At 41.8% G+C, this 25,304-nt stretch overlaps 1 protein-coding gene across 2 annotated transcripts; it reads left to right on the top strand.

Annotated features, from left to right (window-relative positions):
* LOC140253686 (CD99 antigen-like) lies at positions 1-21,470 on the top strand. 2 transcript variants are annotated; one of them, XM_072339428.1, is made up of 10 exons: positions 1-212; positions 13,249-13,281; positions 13,797-13,832; positions 14,076-14,114; positions 15,130-15,168; positions 16,217-16,297; positions 17,657-17,698; positions 18,208-18,318; positions 18,997-19,053; positions 19,598-21,457. In XM_072339428.1, exons 1-10 carry the CDS (start codon positions 155-157, stop codon positions 19,621-19,623), a joined length of 522 nt encoding a protein of 173 aa, XP_072195529.1. In that variant the 5' UTR covers positions 1-154; the 3' UTR covers positions 19,624-21,457. The 2 variants fall into 2 exon arrangements, with proteins under 2 accessions (XP_072195529.1, XP_072195536.1); XM_072339435.1 differs by having other exon boundaries at positions 64-212; positions 19,000-19,053; positions 19,598-21,470.
* The last annotated feature ends 3,834 nt before the right edge of the window (positions 21,471-25,304 follow it).

Genomic DNA, 25,304 nt, shown 5'->3' with positions numbered 1-25,304 from the left:
GCCTTCCTCCCGATGCTTCCCCCCCCGCGGGGGCACTGCTCCCCGGCCTGATAGGGTGGAGTGGCCGGGGAGCCGCCCTCGAGCCGATCGGGCGGGGTGGCTGTCGGCGTACCCGTGGAGTTGGGGGAAACGCGGAGCTTAGCGGGCAACAGCTATGCAGCGCAGCGGGCTTCTTCTGGCGGCGCTCCTCGCCCTCCTGGACCCCGTCAGAGGTGAGGAGGGGCGGCGGGAGCGGCCGCGCAGGGTCCCTGCCAACCCAGCCGGGCTCGGCGAAGCCGTCTGCCCTGCGTCCCCAGGGAGAGGGATTTCCCCGGCGGCTGTGGGACGGAGGGAGAGCGGGCACTGCCTTTTCTTTCTTCTTATAGTTTCAGCTAAGCGGAAAAGTACCTCTGAACTTTCCGCCCGGTCCCCGTGCTCGCAGTTGTGCCTTGAGCGCTGCGCGGGAAGCCCGCTGGCTCACGGCGGGGCTCTGCCTGCTGGGCCGGGCGGTGCCCTATTGCCCGCTGCGACGCCGCTTCCATTTTAGGAAAGCGAGTGGAGTTAGACAGGGGGACTAACTGCAACGGGGGCTTATTCCTCAGAAATCTGCCTTCTGCCATGTTAATAAGCGTATTTGATGTTATGCTTTAGTGCTTTATGGTTTTGTTTGTTTTTCTCAAGTTCTTTGTAAACTGCTTGGAAACCTACATCTCTCCATGCCTTTGCTGTGAGGTGAGAGGAAGGATGCCGGCCCTCAGTCTTAGCTGGGAGCTGTAGGCACGGCAGGATGCGAGAAGCGATTTGGCTTTAAGCCTGTTTGAGTTGAGTTCTGCTGTTATGGCCTCACTGCGGTCTGAACTGCTGGATTAGCAAACCCGGACTGTGGAAAAATAGTACGGTTGTATATAACTGGCTCTAAAACTTAGGCTGTTTATGCTGCTAACATTGAGATGCCGTCTTACTTCTTACTTGGAAAATCGGCTCTTCTGCAAACGGTCCTCACAGCCTTGGACTACAAGATCGTTTTGTGTGATGCCCTTAGGGTGCAGAAGTATTTGGAGTCACTCAGAAACAGCATTTTTGAATGTGCTGCCTAGAAATGTAGTACAAAAAGCAACTTTGGGGATTCTGTTTGGAATGCTGAAGAAACTGCTATTGCACTTGAACAGATTGCTTCTAAAACTCGGGTTAGTTTATTGGAGTACTGGTCTACACTGATAATATGAACTAAATAATTAGGTAATAGTCAGTTTGGGCACTCTTTCTTAAAGAAAATGCCTAAGAAGTCAAGAATGCATTGAGAATGTTAGTCTGGGGAGGGTGGAGCTGCTCAGAGGAATTTCAGATTGCTGATGGTGCAATCTTAGATTAAAATAGAGGTGAAGCCTGAATTGTGTCCTTCTGAAAATCTGAGTTTCGCTGTTGGTAGGCTGTCTGTAATCTAAATTCACAGAACAGCCGTATCAAGTTAAGAATCCTGCTCTATGAGCTGTTCAGCTCTCGTGCAGCTTTGGACATGAGTTTCCTTTGGGCGGTTGGCTTCCATAAATCAGGCACACAAGTCTATGGCCTTGGGAGTGAGAACTTGTATTCAGTCATCCGTTTTAGGCACATGAAAACCATCAGGGTTAAAACAATATTCAGTCTATCATGAGTATTTGTGTGTGTTATTAAACAGTGACGAACTTTGAGCTTGCAGTTTTAACTTCACAGTTGGTATTTTTTTTTCTTTCATTTTCCAAACATGAGCTCTGCAAGTCCAGCGGAGCAGGAGTTTAACTGTCATTGGGGCTGAATCCAGAGGAAGGTCGAATAGGAGGTTTTATGTCATCACTTTATATCATCCTACAAGGACAGGCTGAGAGAGCAGAAGGCTGTTCAGCCTCCAAAAGAGAAGGCTCTGAGGTGACCTGATAGCTGCCTTTCCTTATCTAAAGGGGAGCTATAAGAAAAGAAGGAAAGACATTAGCAGGTTCTGCTGCGACAAGACAAAGGAAAATGGTTTTAAACTAAAAGGGGGGGAATTTAGGTTGGATGTAAGGAAGAAGTTTTTTTTACAGTAAGATTAGTGAGACATTGGAACAGGTTGCCCAGAGAAGTGGTTGATGTCCTATCTGGAAACATTCATGGTCAGACTGTTTAGGGCTCTGGGCAACCTTCTGTATGTGTCGGTGTCCTTGTTCATTGCTGTGGGGTTGGGCTAAATGGCCTGTAGAGGTCCTTTCCAACTGAGCTGATTCTTTATGGCCGATGTAACAGTTTGCATCTGCTGAGAAGTGGGATCCTCCCATTTCTCTCCATCTGCATTTGATCTAGTGCCCATCTGAGTGGTACTGAGATGATTCAGCCTGATGAATCAGCAGAGGGCTAATCCCGTGCTATGAGCCTGTTCTGCACAGTGTTTGAGAGGAGCTGGAGCCAGCACAAAGGAGTGGCAGGGCTGAACATTAAAGAGTGGAAACGAGATGGGAGGAGGGGAGCAGATCAGGAAGGAGACTTCCTGCTTTGGCTGCTTTTGAGTTATGAGATTGACTCTGCCATTTTAACTCTGCAAAACCACCGGATGAGCCTAGCATCTAATTGTAGGCATCTGCTTCTCAGTCTGCACTGATGAGAAGTATTAGGTAACAGTTTATTTGTACAATTTATAAAATCCTTGCACGATGAGCAGTAGAAAACTTGCAAACAGACAGAAGATTCAGTTTCCTTTCTGTATTGCTGAAGGACCAAAAGATGTTTTGGTGAGGACTTAAGACTCAAGGTTGTTAAGCTTGAAGTGATTCCTCACAAGAATCGAGTGGAGCTTGCTGACTTAAGTTCCTTTGCTGCCAGAAGTGGTTGTGGTAGTGAACACTGGGTGGTGAGAAAAATGCTAGGTTCCTATGTATCTGTGTTACAAGATCAGTAGCCTCAGGTGTATTGCAGAAAGATCCCTTCATCCTAAGGCTGCTGTAATTGTAGGGCTATGAGTGGAGGGAAGGAGTCGTGTCCTCTGAACTTCGTGTTGAGGCAAGTCAGCATTGAGAAACATGGTTAGATGACAATGTTTGGTGAGTAATCTTGTGGATAGAGCTTTCGTCTGGAGCAGGGATGTGGCATAGGAGCTGCTGAAGACTGATACTCTGCTTTGTGGGCTGTACAGTTGTGTGCCTTTTACATCTAATTAAAGGAATAAATAAACTTTCAGCATTTTTAGTCGGATTAGCATGCATACATGGCAATGTGAACTTGGAAAGTACAGAAAGTACTATTCCGTGTTTCTGTTTCCTCTAATTTGAAATGGCTAAGAGCTTTTAATGTGTTATTATTTGTATAAAATGGCCACTGCACTGCTACAGCAAAATGACATCACTGCAACAGTCCTTAGTCTTTCTGTAGTTACAGTGGTTTAACTTGGCCAGAGTTAAATGTGACTCAGCCTGCTGCCGTCCAGCCAAGACCAATGTCAGTATCCTCCTGATGTTACTCTGGTGTGTGTGTGTGTAATGAGATCCATTGCACTTGAAAAAGAAAGAGCTAAAGCAGAACCCTGTCTTGAACCTGTCGCTGCTGTGAAGTTGTATTTCATCAAGCAACAGCTGTGTTAGTGAAATGCTGTAATAATAGTAATCTTCGTCAGTTAGTATCAACTTGACAGGGGCAAACCTCATTCTTTTAGTCAAACTGCTTTTCCAAGTACTGGCACAGCAGCCTACATTTTTGAGTATAGTGAAAGTGCTTTGGGAGAATGTCATAAGCAGTGCAGCTTTGACTTGCTGTCAGTTAACATGAACTGAATTGTGGATTTGGGTGTCGAGAAAAAGAATCAATCAAAGTCTTAAGCAGTTCCTCTTTCTAAGGTTCAGCTTTAAGCATAACAACTCTCCTCCCTGCTTTCCTTCTCTCAGATTTCCTGTTTTATGATGGCTGTACTCACTCCATTCCTTTGGTGAGGTGACAGGCATAGCAGAAGACCCATGTGCCTAATGATTTCTTTCCATTGCTTCCTGCTGGTTTGCCTCTGCTCCCCTGCCCCATTGTGGGTTGCCCACAGTCCCTCAGGCTGTCCCTGCCTTGGTGAGGGGGTCCATGGTTGCCAGTCTTCAGGGATGTACCCCTTCTACGTGGTGCCTCTCCTGCCCAGAGCACATCTCCAGTTGCCATCCTTTCAGCAGTCTCTCTGTATGCCTATTAGGGCCTCTCCTTATGTTAGGGAACAGCTCAGGGCCTTCTCCCACGCGGGGCACCCTGCAGCCTTCTGCTGCTGAAACCCTGCCCTGAAACAGGTATTGAAGAATTGTTGGGATGTGCATCTTGTTCTAAATTCTTCTTTTAACATCATCACAGCCTTAATAGACGTTTGTCACAAACTCTGGCCAGTACTTTGTCGATGCAGATGAACTTGTCGGATGTGATTTTTCTGCAGGGCTGCTATGACAATATCCTGCCTTTATCTTACTTAGCTCTGCAGCTTTGCGGTTCTCTTTCCTTGGAGGACAGTTTTAAACAAGCCGTTGTACCATTTGCCTCACTGGATGCCAGGGGGTTACAGGGAGCGTGATAAACCCACTCTGCTCCACAGTCTTTCTCTCCTTTTTGGACCACTGTGGTTTTTCAAATGACTGCTGGTATCTGATTCCAGCCTGGGCTGCATTCTGCGGTACCAGCAAGTCTGTGTGTTTATTTGTTCTAGCATATTGCCTACATTTTACTTTCTGAGTGGAAAAACCTCAAGCAACTTATTGCCAGCTTTGCTACAGTGAGAACACAGTACCTGCTGATGTTTTTTAATGTGGATACACACATCAACACCTTGTGTTGGAGTAGCTCTTTCTGTGTGCGGCTGTTATATTGCTTTTCAGTCTTCTGCTGCTGAGCTTGGTTGCTGAGCCCCATAGTCCTGCTGGGAGCACACAGCCAGCCCTGGAGCACCCTGCCACAAAAGAGGGGTACCACAGCTGCTGCAGCTCCTGCCTGATGCTATTGGTTCCTGCACAGGGCCTGAGGCTGGTGCCGGCCCATTTCTTAGCATTCTCCTTCTGGCTGGCAGGGGTTTTCACGGGTCCCCGAAGGTTCTGTATTTCCCACCTGCTAACACGTCATTTAAATCTTCTCCACCATATGCAGTGGGCATAGCACTTCCGTTTTAAACACCACCACCAATTCCCAATCTGGGAACTAAGGCTCTGTTTGGAGCTTTGGAGTCCCTGCTGTTATTCTCATCCTGGGCTGTGCCAGGTCTCGATGCTGTCAGCGTTCTCCAACAGTTCCTGTGATAAGCCAGTCTCAAGTCTGGGAGCTCTTACTGTATTTATCTTCCTGATAGTTACTGCAAGCATCTTATCATAAATTTACATTCTAAGAAAGATGAAAACTCCCTCAGGGGTGTGTGACCAGTGTGGGTCATTTGGGCTGGGGACCCTCAGGGTCACACTGATGTGCCATCAAGCCACTCCATCCAAGAGTGCGTTCCCAGCACCATTTTCCCCTGGCAATCTTTCTCCCTGCATCTTCCCAAAGCCCTGCTGCTGTTTCTTAAAGAGGCTCAAGCTGGGCCATGAGTGCCCTTCTGGGACTCGCTGGGACGCTTCCAGTTTTAACAGCACCATGTTGGTGTACCATAACCAGCATAGGGAAGGTCATAACCTACTCCCATATAGGGGACCCTACAGCCCCCTGCTGCCCAAGCCTTGCCAGTTATTTCCCATGTGCAGAAAAAGTGTTTTAACTTACATATCTTATCACGTGCCATGGGAGGTCCCCATGCTTCCTCCCACAGTCACTTTTTTTGCAGACTTTGGACCAATACTGCAAAAGCTACCAGTTAGAAGGTTGTGTATCTTGGTGTGATAAGCGCCAATTTTAGTTTGTTTTTCCATTAAAAGAGAAAAAAGAAGTCTTGTTTTCTTGATACGCTTGCAGTGCAAACTGTGGTCTGGAAAAGATTTCCCTGCTTGCTGCAGGAAAGCACGTTTTCCACGTGTTAACAAATAGAACTATTGCATTGAGACTACACACAGCTTTCTTTTAAGCTTGTTTATTCTCCACCTTTGATTGTTAAACTGATACTTCCACGAGAGCAAATTAAGTGAAGTGAATGTACAGGGAAAGATCACTTTTGTGACACCTGGTGCAATTGTTGGACAAAGCAGACAGCACTAAAGGAACACAAATCCATCAATATAGAAACAAGAAGTTTCAGGGTGAGGGTTCAGGGAAGCCTACGGAGAAAGCTTTTGGATAAAGTTATCTTTATTTATTTATAACTTTAAAGTTATCTTTAACTTATCTTTTTTTATAGTTCTTATTGCCCTAACGGCAGTTCTTCCATCTGCTCCCACTGTTTTCACGTGGTAATCTACAAAAGAGCATGTGTATATGGCAGATTAAAGTCCGGCATGCACAAAGGCTCTCTGCAAGTGATAGCACTATTGTTAGAGGGTGACATAGAAGCATGAGTAAAGATGGTGAAAGTGTTTCCTTGGGTGGGGTATGGAAAATTCTTGATAAATGTTTTTGTCTATATATATAGCGAAATAGATGACGTGCTTTCAGCAGATGCACTTGAGCTGGAAATGCTCAGGATTTAATCTGAATGCGTTTCACATACTTCTACTGCATACATGAGCACATCAAACCTCCTGTGTCTCAAGAATGTAGCCTTGGTACGGAAGGGAAGGTTTGTCTCACTTCTCTAGTAATGCAGGAACGGAAGTAAAAATCTTTTTTTGACAGGAAACGGAAAGAAAAACCTCATTTGAGAAAGAATTCAGCTCAGTGGCAACCAGCAAGCAAGAAGTGTGGCACATGATCTAACTAGTCTGCTTAATCTACCTGTTAGGCAACAAAAACTAGTCACATTGACCTGTGTGCATGGCGACCTTTCAGCAGTACTTTTTTGAGGAGTGATTTTGTGTACGAGAGGCTTATCTGAAGAAGAAAAGCAAGCCTTCAGAGTTCTTCATTCGGAGAAGCAGGTTGCTGTCACATCATGCGTCTTGTGGCTGAGCTAGTTCTGCATGTTTCCATGCCAGTGCTGGTACTGTGCAAAGGAGTGCAAATCATGAAGGCCTGTCTTACTCAATTGTCATTTATTGCAGCCTTTTCTCAACTCATTGCAAGTAAATATTTATAGGAAGGAAAACGTCCCTGCTGTTATTGAAACGCTTTGAGTGTAACTATGTGGGTTTTGTTTTAAATTGAGATGTCTGGTGCCAGAAAGGGTTCAGTCTCAGAGAAGTGGGTTAAAATGTGAATTGAGTCATTGCAAATCATTGCACCGGGTCTGGTTTCCTGTACCACTACCTTCCCCACAGGAAAACCAGATTGTAAAATGCAGTGTCTCTCTCTTCTTCCTTTCAGCAGAAGCTGTAGGAGCTATTTTTAAGTACACAGAGTTCCTGAAAAATCTCTTTGGTCACAGTTGAGCGTGCCAAAAGAAAAAGAGTCTATAAAAGAAAGTACTTTTCTGTTCAGTTAATATTTCTGATTAGTATATGAAGCATATGGAGGTGGTATGAATTCTTGTGAGAAAGGTGAAAGAGAATCAGGCTGTGAAATGAGTTGTCAGTTTACAAGTATCAGTTGACCTAAAACTACTTTCCTGCTTTACGGAGCCATAATTTTAATCAACTGCTGGAAATAGAGGAGTATTCTTGTCTTAGTTCTGTGTACGCTGCCGGTGTATATCTCTCAAGTAAATTTTATGTTAAAGGAAGAATTTCTAAACGGAAGGCCTTGTTCTGTTCTGAAGGCTTGTTCACCGTAAGTTATTATTTAAATTATTTTTCCTTGATCATAGTGAAGATTATTTTCCACTCTTTAACTGTTGAGCTTACGGAACTTTCAGTTAATTGGCAGACAGACCACAAATCTCGGCTCCTTAGTTTTCCCTTTTTCTTCGTGCTCAGACTGCACAGTTGCCCTGAAAGTGCTTCTCCCATCCTCTGTACGTGACTGGAAAGAGTACTGGGCTATGCAGATGCATACAAAGATTCCAGTTGAATGTTATTACCTGAGTAAAAGTAGAGATAAACCTGTAGTGATTAAATGGCACTGAGTTACTTGATGGAAGTTCTAGCTGCTTTTATGGGAATCATTACTTTAATTAAGTTACACAATACTGAAGAGTTAGCAGCTTTCCTGGATAAAATAACTGTGGCTTTTCCATTGCAGTTAGCTTATTTTTTTTTGGTGATAGTTGTAAGCTCAGCTATCTCTGCGAGGTTTTCATATTCAAATACACGAGTGTCAGCCTGGTATGTGTGTCCTCCCCAGCCCCACCATCTACTCTGGTGACTGCTTATTTCCATCAGTATGTATATTGCTCCACAGCTTTCTAAGTTCACTTCTGGCTGCTTGCGATATGCCCTCTGTTCTGTAGCACACACTTCACAGGAGGAGGCTTCAGAGACTTGAGTCTACTATGGTGAAGTTCGTGACAACAGCTTTTGAAGCTTTATGTGCAGAAATCCTCGAGGAGTAAGATGATTCCTTGGCTTTGGAAGAGGATGAGGTGCTGGCATGTTGACTTTGACCTTTGGGGAGTAAATGTGAGCCTTGGTGTAGGAATGCAACTGGTTATGGAAGTGTGGGCTATGTCGGCTTGGTGAAAGCTTGAAGGTCTGTCAATTAAGCAGCGTAAACTTTGAAGCTGTAGAATGTGAGCAACGTGTACTATGAGGATTTTGGTTTATTTGGCTTAGAAAAAGACTAATAGTGATGCTACTTAGCCAAGAGACTAATAATATGTAAATAATATAAGACACTACAGTATTTGATCAGATGCCTGCAGCTTCTGTCTGCCAGTCACATTTTGCCTTAGTCTCTCAATTTACATGGGAGGAAACTTTAACATTTGATTTTTGTAAAACCACTCACTATTTCTAGTGTTCTTTTTGTGTGCCTGTTGAGGTCAAGCATTAGTTGAAATAGCAATAAGCACAGTACACAGTGTTTGCCATCTTGAAGAGTAATCAGGCACTCCTGGAACCACAGGTAAGAGGAAATGAACAAAAATCAAATGTACATCTCCAGTATATATAGATTTTGTGATTCTGTGAATTGCAGGGCAATTGTGTGGTATATTTTTCTTGCTTGAGGTCTGTAGAACAAATTAGTCAACTAGAGCTGACCCCGTGTCACAGAACTGCAGGATGGCTGAGGCTGGAGGGTGACTCTGGAGATAGTTGTTAAGATGCTGAATATTTGCTTTTATCTTTACTGCTCAATGGAATGTACTTGCAGGAGTTCTCTGACGTCGTGTAACTTCTGTGCAGTTCTCTTTCACTCCTTTTCCGGATCAGCTGCTCAGCATTTGGCAGCACTGTTGTCAATGTGTTAGTTCTCTAGCTTTGTGGTGTGCCCAGTTCTTCTGCTTCATTTCTGCCTATTTGCAGCTATTCATTCTGTACAGTTATTCCTACATCAAATCCTTCCTGGGAAACTCTGCTTACAGCTGATGTTCAGAGCACCGTTGTATTTTCATTGCTTCCTACTGCTCAAAGGGGCAACAAAAGTAGTCCAGTGTGCAAGAAGCTATTAAATAGAGAAAATTCCCCAAGCTGTACTTTGAGATACAGGACTTTCTTCCCCAGTGAGAGGCTTGTTTTATCACCTGTTGAAATAACTCAGAATATTAAGCAAATAATGTTAAGTCTAAATGTGGTTTTATAGGCTTTCACTTCTTCTTAATCTAAAGTATTAAACTGTCCTTTAAGGGGGGGAAGAAATAACTCAAAAAATTTAATACAGCTCAGATTAATCTAAAAATCTTATTTCTTAGCAGCCAGATCAGGCAAAAAGTCACACTGTGTTACTGTCCCAACTTTTTACATGTTGTATTTTCCAGGTTGGTTGGTGCAAATAAAGTAAGTTTCTGAAGGAAGCAGCTTTTGGATGACTGTTCAGAAATGACACGTGATAGTTATTAGTCTTCCACATCTGTTTGCAGCAGAGCCCGTACTGACTTTATTCCAGGCAGATATGTTGTTGAAAACTCCAGATGTGCAGAAAGAAGACACTCCCTAAATGCAGAAGATTCTTTCCTTTTTTGTCTATTTTACAGCTGTTATCTGTGCTCGGACCGTATTTATTTTAGGTAGGAGGGGGCTTTATTGTTCAGAACATAACTTTATGCAAAGCTGTTTTGTTTTCTGTCACTCTGTGCATCTGGTGGAAACTAAACATGCAAAGCAGTGTTGGTAGAGGGATCCTTATAGGAGGAACTGGGTTTGAAAGCCAACCACGTGGGATTTAATTCCACGAGGCTTCAGGCAGAACTAATTATAAACTGCTGCCTGGCAATGGGAGTAAACGTCCCATCTGTGTTGCTGTTACAGAGGGACGTTGCTGGGAACCTCTTGCCCTGGCTGAGAGCAGTGGTGCGGGTGTACGTTCATTCCTCTGCCCACAGCAAGTGGTCTTCGTGTTCCGAATTCTCCATTTCAAATCTTGGAAGGCAGTTCTTGTAGTTATATTTAGTTATATTTGGAGAATAATGTCATTTTTTTTCTCCCAGGTTTTCATTTGTTTTTGATCCAGTTGCTTATCTGGGTTTTGCTCACTTATGGCATGTTGGAAAATAAGTGCCATAACTGAGCAGTGCGTTCTTTATAGTAGGTAACTAATGCTGGTGGGGCAAAACTTGAGTTGGAAACAAGCTTAGAAAGGCAATTATAAGAGTGGTAATGACTCTGCTCTTATTTTAACTGCTGCATAAACAAGGTTGCCTGTGTTGGGCTTCCTGTACTTTCTACAGCTTCTCTTATGGTTAGGTGTTGGATATTTCTACTTCTAAGTCCCCTGAGGAGAATGTGAGACATGGGAGAGTAAAATCCAGCTACCCAGTGGAAGCTGGGGAGGATGTGTTTAGTTTGGTTTCCTGAGTGAGTTTATGTGCTTGTGGCTACCAGCCTTTCACCCACCAGAGAGCCTGTCAAACCACATGCAGAAATTAGAGGCCTCGCTAATATGAACGTATTGGCGGATTTCATGAAGAGGAGTGGCTAGACAGAAGGACAGAGCTGAATCCAGGCCACCTAAAGAGCAGCAGGTAGCACCCAGCAGCGGGACGGGAATGAGCTCTCTGCTGCCTCCAAGTCTGTGCCAGCCACAGTGTGCTTGCTCTGCACTGGGGTGTGCACAGGGCGCTGGGAGGGGAGGGGAACTTCTGCCTTCCGGGACTGTGGAAGGAGAACACCAGCGTTTTTAGAAAAACAACATTCCATCTGTCTGTTGCTCAAGTAAGAAAGTTTGCGGTGATTCATCGCAGCTCGCCTTTCTTGGTGTGTTGCCATGCACATGACTCATGGAGGGAACTCCTTTGACTCAGAGCTGCTAGTGCTGCATAAACAGATAATACTGTAATTTAGATCCTCGTGGATCCTACTACTGCCTTCAGTCTAATACTGTATCTTTATCTGCATCATATAGAATCATAGAATTACCCAGGTTGGAAAAGACCTTGAAGATCATCAAGTCCAACTGCAGCCTAACCAGTACCCTAACTCTAACAGCCCTCCACTAAATCATATCCCGGAGTACCACATCCAAACAAATATGTCATGTTTTCTTCCCTGATACCAGCTGAATTCCTGGTTCAGAAACTCTCCCTTTTCAAGCTGAGTATTTGAACTGTTATTTTAGTTGCTCCTACCCATAGTAAAAGCTGAGCGAGTATAGTCATAAAAGCAAGTGGTTTAAGACATGTGAAGGCCTCAAGTAACGGAGAAACAAACCATCTCTGGAAATGAGACCACAAGCACTTTGGCTTACAGATCATTGTAATGAGTTTTGTAAGTAAGGCGTTGATGAATTTGCTATCATTATTCGGGTAAATTATGTGTTTGAAGAGCCTGACATCTTGCTGGATTCTTGGAAAGTAGAGCTGTGGTTATAGAATACCAACTGATTCCAGACAATGTTGAATGAGTTTTTCCTTATTAACCCTCAAGTTTCTTAATTGCTGTCTCAAAACATGTCTTATGTCAGATTGGCAGTTAGCAGTATCACTCTAAATTACTTCTCCATGAACATCATATGCAAAAACAGTCCCTTAAAATAACGATGTCATTGTGTGCACACTCTTTTATATTGGTTTCCTCCTCTAGAGAGAAACTGCCGTGACTGGGACCATTTGCAGTCCTCAGACTAAGTTTTAAGGTGGTCCCAGTGAGAGAAATAGTTTCTTTTCTGCTTCAGCTGAAACTTCCACAGCATAAAAACATGAAGATGAATGTGTGTGTTTGCTCAGGTATTCCTCCTTGTGGGACTGGAACTGGAGAAATGTAGATATTTGAGGAGAAAAACAAGCCAGAATTTGAGTATAACTTAGGGACCATTCAGTTCCAACCCCTTGTCACAGGCAGGGCTACCACTGACCAGTTCAGGCTGCCCAGGGCTTGGCCTTGTTGAACCTTACTCTGTTCTTGTAGACCAACTTTTTGAACCTGCCCAGGTCTCTCTCGATGTTGTTCTTCCCTTCTACGGTGGTGTCAACTGAGCTACTCAGATTAGTGTCATCTGCAGACTTACTGAGAGTGTACTCGATCCCATCATTTATGTCATTGACTAAAATATTAAAGAGTACTGGTCCAAAGACAGATCCTGGTGGGACAACACCACTTGTAACCAGCTCCACCTTGACACAGAGCCATCAACAACAACAACCCTCTGGTTATGACCATCCAAACAATTATTTGTACAAATCTGAACTTAATATCTTCCCAGGTTAGAGATAAGGATGCATTGGCAGTGGTCTTGCACAAGTCCATTAAATCACAGAATATCCCAAGTTGTAATGGACCCCTAAGGATCACTGAGACCAACTCCCGGCTCCATGTGAGACCACCCAAATATCAGACCATATGGCTGAGAGCCTTGTCCGTGTACTTGAACTCCATCTCAGTGCAGTGATCGCTTCCCTGGGGAGCCTGATCCATGCCTGACCACACCCTGGTGATGAACAGCTCGACCCTTCCCGGATACAGCTCTTAGCCGTTCCTTCAGGTTCTATCACTGTCACAAGACAGCAGAGATCAGAACCTCCTGCCAAGATCACACGGTTGTATGCATGCTGGAAAGCCACTTTGTTTCATGAATGTATTGAGGTAGTGTGTTCTGGGTGACTGGGTCAATAGCAGTCCTTGGGACTGATCTTGAGAGGAAAACTATAGGGTTTATCTTGTCCTTACTGCTGTATAGATACAGGCTTAAATTTGTCTTGTATGTCTCTTTGTAACAGTGTAGGAAATTCTATTTCAACTTCTTTGTTCCTCTCTCACTTAACAGGATTTACAGGGAAACCACCACCATCAGATTACGGTGAGTTCTCATTTCCCTGCAATGCCTTTTGCTGTCAAGTGTAGTTGTATGTAGCAGTTTGAGACCTTGAATTGTTCAGTTTAGTGGCTCATGGAGATTTGATGTTTCTATAAAAACAAAGTAGTTCCCTAATGGCAGAAGAATTTCTGCATTTTGGAGTCTTTTGCTACCTGCTTTTACAAAGTTGCTCCATGAGTTCATGATCTTAAAAGCCCTATGAGAAATTCTTTTGTTGGTTTTCAGTCTGCATACGCTGAGCTTGCTCATCTTGAGCGTGCTTACCTTGAGCTGGCCCATGGGTTATCCCATGACCTCCAAAAGCAGCATGTTGTTGGGCAGATGATGCCTTGTAGCTCTGTGATGTACTTCTGTGGACTTCTGTTGAATGGGCCTGCCATTATTTTCTTGGTGAAAACATTGCTAGGTGCATTTTGTGTAAAAAATTAGTGTGAAATTAGTTCAGTTATTAGTTCAGTTTTCACACTGCACTTAAAATGTCCTTTCTTTCCTCATAGATGATGGCTTTAACTTGGCAGATGCTCTTCAGCCTAGTAAGTATCAGGATTTTCTGGATACTGCTCAGAGGTATTTGGTGCAATGTCTGTCCGTCCTGTATTATCTAAATGTAATAGAGACACTGAGTTGATTAAAGTAACAGACCTCACATTTCTTAGCCAAGTCCTATGTGTTTCATTGCCGTGTGTTCACTAGATGGCACTAAGTCCATAAATAATTATTTACAGGAAGTAGCATTTAAGTCTGATGTAATCCATTCTAACACTCTTTGTCTATAGGTTCCAGGCCAGATCTACCCTCAAAGCCTAAAGACTCTGGTAAGGCTTCTAGCACAGATGCTTGAATCATGATGTGTATTTACTGTCCCATTTAAACCTCTAGTAATTATTCCTCTTTAATTGGCTGCAGTTCATGTGAGCTGTTGGTTTGGATAAATGCTGAGAAGTGAGGAAAAATTGCCTTGCAAATAAGCTTTGCAACATTCTTGAGATTCTATAACAAACCTGTTGAGTCAGTTTCCTTTCATACACCTGGTAAAAGAAGCATCTAGTTTGGCAGATAATGCCTGGTAGCATTTTAGGCACCATCACTAGACCTGCTGCAGTACAGCCAGCTTAGCTAACCAGCTTTGAAGTTTCCTCCCTGTTCAAGCAGTCTGTTTCCAAACACTGACATTTTGAAAACAGAGGTGGCTAGTTGAGAAACAGTTGGGTGAGAGAATCAGATGGTTAAGGTAGATGAAGAGAGAGGATCCTTTGTAGGGTTGGAAGCCTAAGTTGGGGTCTTAGAACTGTGCTCTGAATGGGCCAGCTTCTTTATGTTGAGAATGCAGAGAGCCTAAGGACACCTGATCTGATTGTCCTAGAGCCAGGAAGAGATTAATCTGGCGCTTTTAAAAGAAGAAACAGCAAAATAATCTGTATCTAGTAGAAAAAAAACTTGAAATTTGGTGTTTGAAAATCAGATTTAAAAATTGAAATACTGCGTAAGACTTAGTGAACTTTGCTGTGTATATTCAGGCATAAAAAAGTCTGACATACAGACAGATGTAACAGAAGCACTATTTCATTAACTCAGAGTACAGTGTTTAACATGAAACAACAGTGCTAGGTAACATAAAAAAATCAGCAAATCAACATGATATAGAGATGATTGATACTGTTTTATAAGTCGAGTAGTCTTTCAAGGTCACTCTGCTCTTGGTCTCTTCACAGTAGTAAGTATGGTCACTTTATTCTTTCCCAGGCCATTTCAGAGTTACTGTATTATAGACTGCTTTTGATCTTTTAACCTCTCTTTGTTTTTTCCCCTGTATATATTTTTTGTGTGCAGATAACCCCAGACCTGCTACACCTGTAAAGCCTAGAGAAGGTAAGGCTTCTAGCATAAGCACCTAAATCACGATGTGTCTTTACTATTCCAGTTAAGCTTCTAATAATTATTCCTTTCTAATTAGCTGCACGGTATGACAGATATTAGTTTGGATGACACTGAGAACTGCGGGAAAATTGCCTTGCAAATAAGCTTTGCAGCAGTCTTGAAATTCCATAACAAACTTGTTGCGTCACTTTCCTTACAACTTTAAAGGAGGGGACAGAGTGTGTGAGTTTTTGAGACAGTGTTTTTGTTAGATGCGTGCACTATTGCACATACATATTGGATTGACTGTCTTTACAAACTGAATCCATGCTAGACTTAAAAAAGCAAGGAGGAACTACGTGTGATCTATATTCTTAAAGTATCTAAATTAAAGGTAAAGCTCAGAAAGTTTTTAAACAAATAAATACGTTTTAGGGTTTTTTAAAGCCCCTAACTAAAGCAATACATTTTTTTTTTAATGTGTGTTGTAAAGATAGGCTTAATATACACACTCTTTCTATTGTGCTTTAGACATCTTCTGTCTTCACCTAGCTCCATACAAAACAGATTCAGGCGTATTCAGCTATCCTGCTGCCTTAGTTGAGGTGTGTGTTGTGAAGAGTTCTTGCTTGGAATGTGTATCCTCGTTCATGCTCCTTCTCCTGCCTGGTAGACAACATATGTTTGAGTGCAGGTCACATGTGCCTCAATAGAGTTGTTCTGCTACCCAAATCTACCCAAATAGAAATAGCCTACAGAGGTTCTTGCTTGTTTAGTAGGTAGTACTTGCAGTAACATCTAATCTTGGACTCTAGCCTTTCTCATTTACTCAGTGTGTATATATATCTATATACATATATGTATAGTGCTCAGCCAAATGGGACCTAAGTCTGAGAGGGCTTTTGGAATGTGAACGTGTCATAATCATGACCCTGAGCCTACAACCCCCACAGATTCTAACTGAATTAACTGCAGAATATTTGCATGTCATTATGTGCCTTGAAGTGTCTTTTCACTGAACTTAGAAAACATAAGATAATTATGATTTTACTTTTTATAGACAGCTTTGATGATTCAGATCTATTTGATGGTGATTTACCAAGAGAAGGAGGTGGAGGTGGTGGCAGCCGTGGCGGCAATGGTAAGATAGTAGTTTCTGCTTCCTACTGATCCCATGGATACCTGAGCTTTTGATAAAAGCTTAATTGCAAGCTGGTTAACGTGGTTTAATTTTTAACAACTCTGATTCTAGTACTTGAAACATGACAGGATGTCCTTTAGTTCAAAGCCAATGTGTTCTGCCTTTGGCAAGAAATACCCAGGTAATTAAGAGGTGAAATCAGCATTCAGGGATTTTTACTGTTACGTTTACATTGATAGGTTTTAAAACTGAGATGTGAATGTGGCGTTTGTTTCAGAATTCATCATGAATATGGTTTTTAAAGGCATACTGGTATTTGATTGATGTGGTTTTTTTTTAAGATCTTCTGTGAAGTACTTTCAATTTATTTTAGTTCCTATAGTTAAGGAGCCCAGGAGTGGGTTACAAGATGGTCTTTGAGATGCGTTCTCAGATTTCACCTGTTCCACAGAATGAATTGATCCTTAGACTTCCAGATGATGCAGGGTATATCTACAGTGAATGATATGAAACCATTTTATAGCTCACAAGTATTGCTCTAAATATTCTTCTGTTCATACCTGTTGGGGTGCATCTGAGTATAGAGATGGTTATGGAGAGCAAGTCACAGTATTGGTCATCATTAGTGTGCGGTAGTCAGCCCTGTGTGCATTACTGCAATTTCATTACTTTCTGGGCACTGTTAGTTTGAATAACTTGATGTAGATTTGACGTGTAGCAGGTTTCTAACAAAGTTATCTTAGTGGGAACTGAGGGTAATTTTGGGGAAGCTTTTACCTTCCAAGGTTCCTTTGGAACAGTAACTTAAAAATTGATGGTTATAATAGCAACCTTTGGGACATGTACAGCGTTTTCATCAGCGCGAGTTTCTGTTTCAGAGTGCTGCAAGTTTTATAAATTTTATAGTGACAGATCAGGGTATTTACAGAACTTCAATCTTTTTTGCTAAGAGAGTAGCAAAGCTATTTAGTAAGTGAGGCTGAGGTTTGAGAAATGGTAATACATTTTAAGGCTAACCTAGAATTATGTGATGTTCCTCTCTGCTGAGTATTCTCCTGTGGTGGAAGGCAAGTTAATGAAGTTGGCCTTCACAGATGCGCTGTACTCATTTTTGTAGAAGCACTGAGTGCCAAAGCTTGGAGTTAATGATACAGTGACTTGTACTTTGAAAAAAGAACATGTGAATGCAAGAGAGCTTAATATTATATGGATCTAATTATCCATGCTATATAGATGTATAAGAATTTGTTCATCAGCAAATGGCTTGTCATTTTCCTTGACTTACTGGCCAAAAAAAAGCCCTGTAATACCACTGTTCTTAAGACATGTAAAAACTAAACCTTCTGTTCATTCTTGCAGGTGAAAGGGACTCAGTTTCAAATAAGGGTGGAGATGGTGAGGGTAAGTGCAAGAGTTTCAGTACATGGTGTCTGTATGTCTGAAACTTGTTTCTGGCTTTTCTTTTGTTGCTAATATTCCACTAGAATGCTTATTGTTAACAGAGGGCTTCAGCTTCAAAACACAGAATCTAGAACTCTTACCTTTGAGCTTTTCTTTTATAAATCTTTGAAAACTCATAGGAAATGATTCAAAGTGTCTCAGCGATGCTGGTGCAGTGACTGTGTTTGTGTAACTCAGGTTTGGTCATGGAAGGGAAGCTTTTTTAAAATAGCAGAACTTAAACCACACGTACTCAAGTGTCTTAACAGTAGACACTACTGAGAAATTAATAGCTGTAAAATCAAAAGATTAACTTTTAATTACTCGCAAAGATATAAAAAGTTGATTAATACAGTTTCATGTTACAGTTTCATGTTTATTGGGTTTTAGAAGTGTTCACAGGCTTAGACAATACAGGTTTGACATCGCTTTTGATGCTAAAATAGTATCTACAAAACCTTTTTTTTCAGCTTCTCAGGGAGCAATAGCTGGAATTGTAAGTGCTGTGGCTGCTACTGCAATTGGAGCAGTATCTAGTTTCATTGCTTACCAGAAGAAGAAACTCTGTTTCAAACAAAGCGGTAAGAATTCTAAATTATTTTGTTTTCACCTTTCATAGAGTTGCTTTTCTGTACTTTATATGGGAGCTAGAATTTTTACTTTACGCATCAGGTAGTTTTAACAATGCAGTGGATTCATATCGACTAGGTGTAACCTCTCCTATCCAAGACAGGGATTCTCTAGTGTGCCATGCCCAAAACTTAGACTTTCAAAAGCAGACAGGCTTAAGTTTCTGTTTTCCTTGAAATAAACTACCTCCTGCTAAAGAGTGAGCAGGAGAGACTACAAAAAACAATTATTTAAAGAAAGCTGAGTGAAGGCTGGGGATTACAGACCACCTTCATGCTGGAAAATACACGATCATTTCTATCTTTGTAAGTCTCGCATTTGTGTCTTCACAAGATGCTTGCCTCTGTAATGGGTTTTTGACATCTACCTGGGTATTTTTCCCCAGATGATCTTTCTTCTGCGGTGGTCCGTTCCTTTTTACCTGAATGGTATGGAACTTGGATCAGAGAACTCAGGAGTGCTTTAGGTGATAGGTGGAATGGCAGCTTTGTTTCTGTCTTTCTAGTCTATCTGGTCTCTCTAGTCAAGTCTGTCATTGGTGAAGGCAGATAATAATACATCAGTCCAACCAGGCACTGGTATATTTGAATTTGGGAAATTTCAGAGCTGAGCATCTATTTATTTCCCAGCAGATGAAGAGAATGTGAATATGGACAGCCATAGAGGAGCGCAATCTGAGCCACCTGGTAAGAGGAGTTTTGTTTTGTTTTGGTTTTGTGGGGATCCCATTTAAATACACTTCACTGACATCTAACACTGAAGAAAATTGCTTGTTTGTATCTTAACAGTACAACTAACAGCGCTGGGTCAAGATTTCAGTCCTGATTATGTGGCCATTCTTCCCTAGTTTTTAGACTTGGACTTGCTGAAAATGTAGGCAACCTAGGCTAAGATTATTTCCATCAGATATGCAAGTTGCACCCCATCTCATTTTTGCATCGGCAAAACTGCAGTCTGTAACTGCATGTTAGGTTATACAAACCACTACTGTAGAGAGCTACATGGATCTACTAGGATGTGGTTACTTAAGTAAAAATCTGGAATGCAGTATCCCTTGTTAGGCAGGGCACTGGCTTCATGGCATCAAGCCTCTGCTTACCTGAATTTTACCACTGTTTCAAATATCCACTGAAAATACCTGTTGTCCAAATATGTTGTTACTTAACATACATTCTAATATATATATTGTTAACTTAGTGTGCTAATCTTAAATTGTTTCTCGCCTTTTAGTTCAGCGCACGCTTCTGGAGAACTAAGAGAAATGATGGTGACCATTGAAACTGGATAGAGAGCCTGCATTCTGCCTGGGGAGAAAAAAATAAAAAAGAAAAAAAAAAAAAGAAAAAGGAGAAAAAAAAAAAGAAGGAAACAAAAAAGTATAACGTAAACAGCAGAGACTGAAACTGTGTGAGAAAACACAGTCCGTGACGTTTGAAACATTTCTGAGAGTGTGACTTAGACCTGAGTGCTTCTATACGGATAGCCCTGTGAAGCAGTGTTGCGCACCAATATATGGCCTTAACAGGAGATGTTCTTACCTTTACTCCTATGACAAATGGGTGTGCCTCAAGTGCATTCAGTATGTTTAACTTTTTCTTACCTCTCCAAAAAAAAAACAAACGAGAAGTTTATGTTTTGTTATGCCATTGCTTTTAGGCAGTTCAAAGGTTGTTGTTTTGTTTTTTAATATCCTGTATGGAGTGAATGTACCGACCAAACAACTTGGGATCTGATGCAGGCACCTGGAAGCAAAGCAAATGAAACAGCTCACTGTTTGTGGGTGATAATGGATCTTGATGGGGGTTTTGCTGATACAGTCTGTGTAGCTGCCTTGGTCAACCACCAAAAGATAAAAAATTCAGAGATGTTTTTGTATATTTTTCATTATGTCTGTCTGGTACAGATTCTGAACAACAAAGTAGTGCATACAGACCCTTGGTCCTCTCAGGCTCTTCTTGCGTAGCAGCTGCTAAGCTGATCAGATGTGGGAAAGCCTGATTTACAAACCAGAGCCACGACTGTATTTTGTACAACTTGTAAGACTGATTGTTAATGAAGCGTTGGAGAGAGTGGGGATTAACGTCACCAGGCTCACAAAACCAAAAACATGAGAGAAAATAACGTGTTACTTTGAATTCAGAAGGCTCATAATACACCCTTAGAAGATGAAAACTGTACTGCAGTTAACAAATACAGACTAACAAGACTGACCAGAGCAACCCTGCCTCACTCCACAAGCATCCACTAAACATACATGTGAAGAATGCTTTTGGACCTGTGAAGGATTGCAATTGCGATGAAAGGCAATGATTGCATTCTCAGCTGAAAGCACTTGTGAGGTTTGCTGTGGCTTCTGGAAGTTACCAGGAGTTTTCAAAGATCCATGCGAGCATAGGAAACTGTGCACTTCGTAACAGTTAAAGGACTAAGCCTGGAATAATAACCAGTTCAGGCTGGAAGGAATAGTCCGACTAGTTCTGTTGGTTTTTATTCTAAATGGTTCTATTATTCTAAATGGTTCTAGTTTTCGTGCAGTTCTGCAATATTTGTCTTACTAACGTGCCTCAGCCACCTGACAGAGTTCTACAGAAAGAGGGTATTTTGTGCAACGTCGTAGAAGTCGTTATGAATTTGGATATTAAACGTGCACATCTACGCATTCAAATACGAATGTATGCCAATGATAATTCATTTAAGAATGTATTGTACTTATTTCTTAGCCTGCAACAAAGCTTTACACAGATTTTGGTGTTTTGTCATGGTGGAATTAATCTGTAAACTTCTGTTTTTGCCCCACTTGTGCTTTTGACAGGAAAGTGCTAAAACTCCTAAGTGTTTTCAAGGATGGGAGAGCAATTTATACGTAAACATCTGATCTGTGTAAATAAAAGAAATTAAATGTACAGCTTATCTGCATGAAGAAACATATCGGTGCCAAGTGTAGAGGAGACAGAAATACATTGGTGTCTATTAAGAATGAAGGGGAAGTTCAAACTTGCTTTCGGTAACTAGACTCTTGAATTCTTTTCCAGCTTTTGCAAGCCATAAAAATACTTACTAATCCCTCCTGTCATCATTGTGATTTTTCTTAAAATAAATAATTAAAAAAAATAATTAAGTATTTTCATTTTTAGTAGTCCTAGAAATGCAACATTTTGGTGCTCTGCCACAGAAGCAGAATTCGAAGGGAATTTGTCTTCCTGCTTGATTGGGAATTCATAGAATCATAGGATGACCCGGGTTGGAAGGGACCTCAAGGATCACTTAGTTCCAACCCCCCTGCCTGGCAGGGCCACCAAACCTACACCTTTACTAGATCAGGTTGCCCAGGGTCCCGTCCAACCTGGCCTTGAACACCTCCAAGGACGGGGCATCCACAACCTCCCTGGGCAGCCTGTTCCAGGGCCTAACCACTCTCCTAGTAAAGAACTTCCCCCTAACATCCAACCTAAATCTTCCCTCCTTCAACTTGGATCCGTTTCCCCTAGTCCTGCTATTGTCAGCTCTTTCAATGAGTTTACTCCCCTCCTGGGCGTAGCTTCCCTTCATTCAGGAATTCATATTTATTTCTTACAAAATCAGCTTAGAAGGAAGTTGGCCATTAGCAACAAGGCTGTGAGCTGTTTTCATGGGGTTTTTACCAGTGTGAAGAGCAGAAATGGCACCTGTGTGGAGGTTCACCTCTGGAACAAGAACAATCCAGGGAGAAAAGGCTGAAGGGAAGGCTTGAAAGTTGGGGCAGTTATGTTGTTGGAGCAAGAAACTGCCAATTTCTGGGTTTCTGTTAGTTATGTCTGGATAAAAAGTAGCGTTTTGCTTAGTTTTCAGCTATCAGGCTATTAACTGATACACCTCTTATGTGCCTTACTACCCACTGAAGTTTTGGTTTTGTGGTGGGGTAGCTGAACTGCTCTTGCATTATAACTAAATCATAGAATCATAAAATGGGTGGGTTGTAAGGGACCAGTAAGATCTCCTTGTTCCAATATCCGAATCCATTAGTTCTCTCACTCATTGGGTCAAGAAACATCAAGTAACATTTTTTTTCCACCTTTTTGAGATGTATTTATGGTCATCTCCCACTGATCAGTTGCTGCTTATCGTGACCATGTGGGATGACAGTGATCTACAGGTCCTATTTTGGGAATTCGTGTTCCAGTTTCCATACAGGTCTCAATTTGCCTGTGCAGTGGGATGAAAAAAAAACCTTTCAGGCCCAAACTGGTAGTTTCAGTCCTGCTGAGGCACCTTTGCCATTAAACTGGGAATGTCAACACAGAGTGCTCTATTTTTCCTACTGCGCAGCTCTGAGTTCTCCAATCTGCCTCCTTGGAGGTGGGAAACGGCATCACTCCTAGAGTTGTTAAAGTTATCTGCAGTGATAAGAGAAAAACGTGTTAAGTAGGACTATTTTGTCCTAGAACATCATATTACTACTTTGGCTTCTACAAGAGAACTGAGGTTGTAGACTAGTTCACCCTCAGAGTAAAAGGACTGCTTAAAAATGTTCTGACACTTTTCATATGTGATATCCATTTCAATTACTTCTCCAAACTTATCCAAAAGAATCATCAAATCATGGAAATGAAAACAAGCAATTCTTAAAAATGAAATCTGGAAGCTTTTTGCTGTTGTTCTTCTTCATGTTCATTTCCAAATTGATGCCAAATTTTGAATGCCAAAGAAAACTCATTAATACACTTGGCTTTCAGAGTATATTGGACTAATTTGCACTCTCAGTTGTGTGTTTCCGTAGTTTTCTGTTAATTGCAGGTCACCTTCCAAGCTGGTTTATCTGACTTTTTTCCTCCATCTTTCTTCTACAGATTTCACTTGTCAAGGTTCTGAAACACACTCTAACCTTTCCATAAACTGAAACGTTTGTCTTCTTTTTGCTCTTTTCTCTTAGGCAGATATAAGGGAAACTTGAAAGAGCTGACTAGGATTAGGAAAAGGAATGCAGTAAAAACACCCTGCATTTGGAGTACTTTAAGAACTTCAAGGATTAAATACCAAAATGTATGCTTCTCCACCTTCAGTGATAAAACACTGAAATTCTAGTTAGGATGTAGGAATTATATTATCCTGTTGCCAAATTATATCACTGATTCACTTGTGTATTTGGCTTCCATTTAGATGACTGTCTACGATAACCCGATGTTTCAAGATTTTAATTAAAACATTCTGTTTTTATGATAAACAATACTGTAGGCTTTCCCCAGTAGTTCTAGTTTATAATCTGATTCTTTCATCTCTGAAAGACTCATACAATTGGTTGCCCGTGCCAAAGAGAGTAATGTCTAACCTCTCTCCACAGGAAGGATGAGGTTAAAACCGGAGAGCTGTGATTGTCCTCTTGTTCTCCTGTAGTTTGTCTCATCTCAAAGAGGCCTGATGTGATAGTAGCAATTAGCGTAGAGAATAGACAGACGCACTGGCTCCATTTCTCCACCCATTTGCTATTTTTTAAATGTACGGGGCCTTTTTTTTTGTGAAAGAACAAGTTAAAAAATGAGGCATCTTGTCAGCTTTGGCAGGTGAATATTAGGTAGAACTATTTTCAAATAGGAAAAGTTTGATAAATGCTTTCTCAAAGTGATAAAATTCCAATCTAAGATAAGATAAAAAGCCCTACATTTGTGCTTAATATGCAATACTTACTACCTTGGGCAAGCTATCGCACATCTATTTGGCAGAGAGAGTTTAGTAAGTCCTACAGGGCCTGAGGAACAGAATCTGAATAAATATTTGGGGCCTTCTGACTCCAGTGGTAGGTCCACTCCTTTAGTGTGCCCTCGGGCCTTTCTGGTATCGCTTTTACTTAGCTTGATGAAGTAGAAGCTGGCTTCGGAAGAGCTTGACAAGAGACGCATCATCTTCAAATTAAACTTAATAGTCTCAGTATCCAAAGAAAGTATCTGGAAGAACTGGCATGAGCAAACAGGTGACATAAGGTATTCTGCAAAGACCCACTGTCAAGAACAGCTGCTTTGAAGCAAAGCTACTGAAGTCTGTGAGTTGCTTGGACTTGCCTGGGACTAGTACACAGCCTTGCTATCTTTTGTGTTCCTTCAGGCATATTCATCGCTGATATGAAGATTAGCACACATGCCTGGTTTGTGTGTGTGTGTGTGTTCTGGGAAAAGAGCAATCCTGTCATGCTCTGATCCTTGTTTTAAGAGACTGACAGAGTTCCCTTTATAACCCTTCTGTCCTTAACACTTCTGAGATCCAGCAATAGGCCCGTCAGGAGACCAGTACATAAACTATGATTCCATACTTCACAGCAGAAACGCACCTGGGGGCCAGCCTTTGCTCCTCACCAGGTGGGAACATCCAGCAACACCAAGAGTGTACAGATACGCTATTAGTAGTAGCAAAGCCCTGAGTGCATTTGCTGCCACAGTCGAAGCATTGCTGATGAAAATGTCTGCAGTTTACATCCCAACGAAAGGGAGCACTCAGCAGTCTCCATGTTGGTGCTGTGTGCCAGTAAGATGATGGCAATCCAGTTCAGCAGGCAAATGAACTGGCATACATTTACCACAGAGAGACTGTGGCAAGCTGCATTTTAACGTATGTAATTAACTGTGATTTTAATATAAGCTCATGCATGTATACATGATTTCTGTTCTTCTTCCAAAGTTGTTTTTTTTTTCCTCTTGTTTGGACTTTGGCATGGCGCTAATTTCAGATTATGCATGGATATTTCTATTTAGAAAGTACATTTAGATCAGTGGAAAAAAATCAAGACAGGCACATTTCCTTCTTGACTAAGAGCATCCACCTGGGACCTGGCCATGCTCCAGGGCAGCAGTCTGACATTCCATGTTAAGTTTACAGTCTTAATTCTTTCGTTATACCTCTGTAGACGATCCCAGTCCTTGCAAAGCAAACTCTTGGCCTCCACTTCCCTAACTGTGGCTTTCGTTAGCTA

The sequence above is a fragment of the Excalfactoria chinensis genome, chromosome 1 (genome assembly GCF_039878825.1).
Source record: "Excalfactoria chinensis isolate bCotChi1 chromosome 1, bCotChi1.hap2, whole genome shotgun sequence".
In the NCBI taxonomy this organism is placed as follows: domain Eukaryota; kingdom Metazoa; phylum Chordata; class Aves; order Galliformes; family Phasianidae; genus Excalfactoria; species Excalfactoria chinensis.
Note: the sequence above shows the minus strand (reverse complement) of the source record. Positions and strands in the feature narration are given on the sequence as shown.

What these genes read in the sequence shown, in the direction of transcription:
- LOC140253686 (XM_072339428.1), top strand. Translation starts at nt 155, where the DNA reads ATGCAGCGCAGCGGGCTTCTTCTGGCGGCGCTCCTCGCCCTCCTGGAC. An exon ending in GGCAGATGCTCTTCAGCCTA is followed by an intron (nt 13,833 to 14,075) that starts GTAAGTATCAGG and finishes CTTTGTCTATAG; the next exon opens with GTTCCAGGCCAGATCTACCC. An exon ending in ACTCTGTTTCAAACAAAGCG is followed by an intron (nt 18,319 to 18,996) that starts GTAAGAATTCTA and finishes TTTATTTCCCAG; the next exon opens with CAGATGAAGAGAATGTGAAT.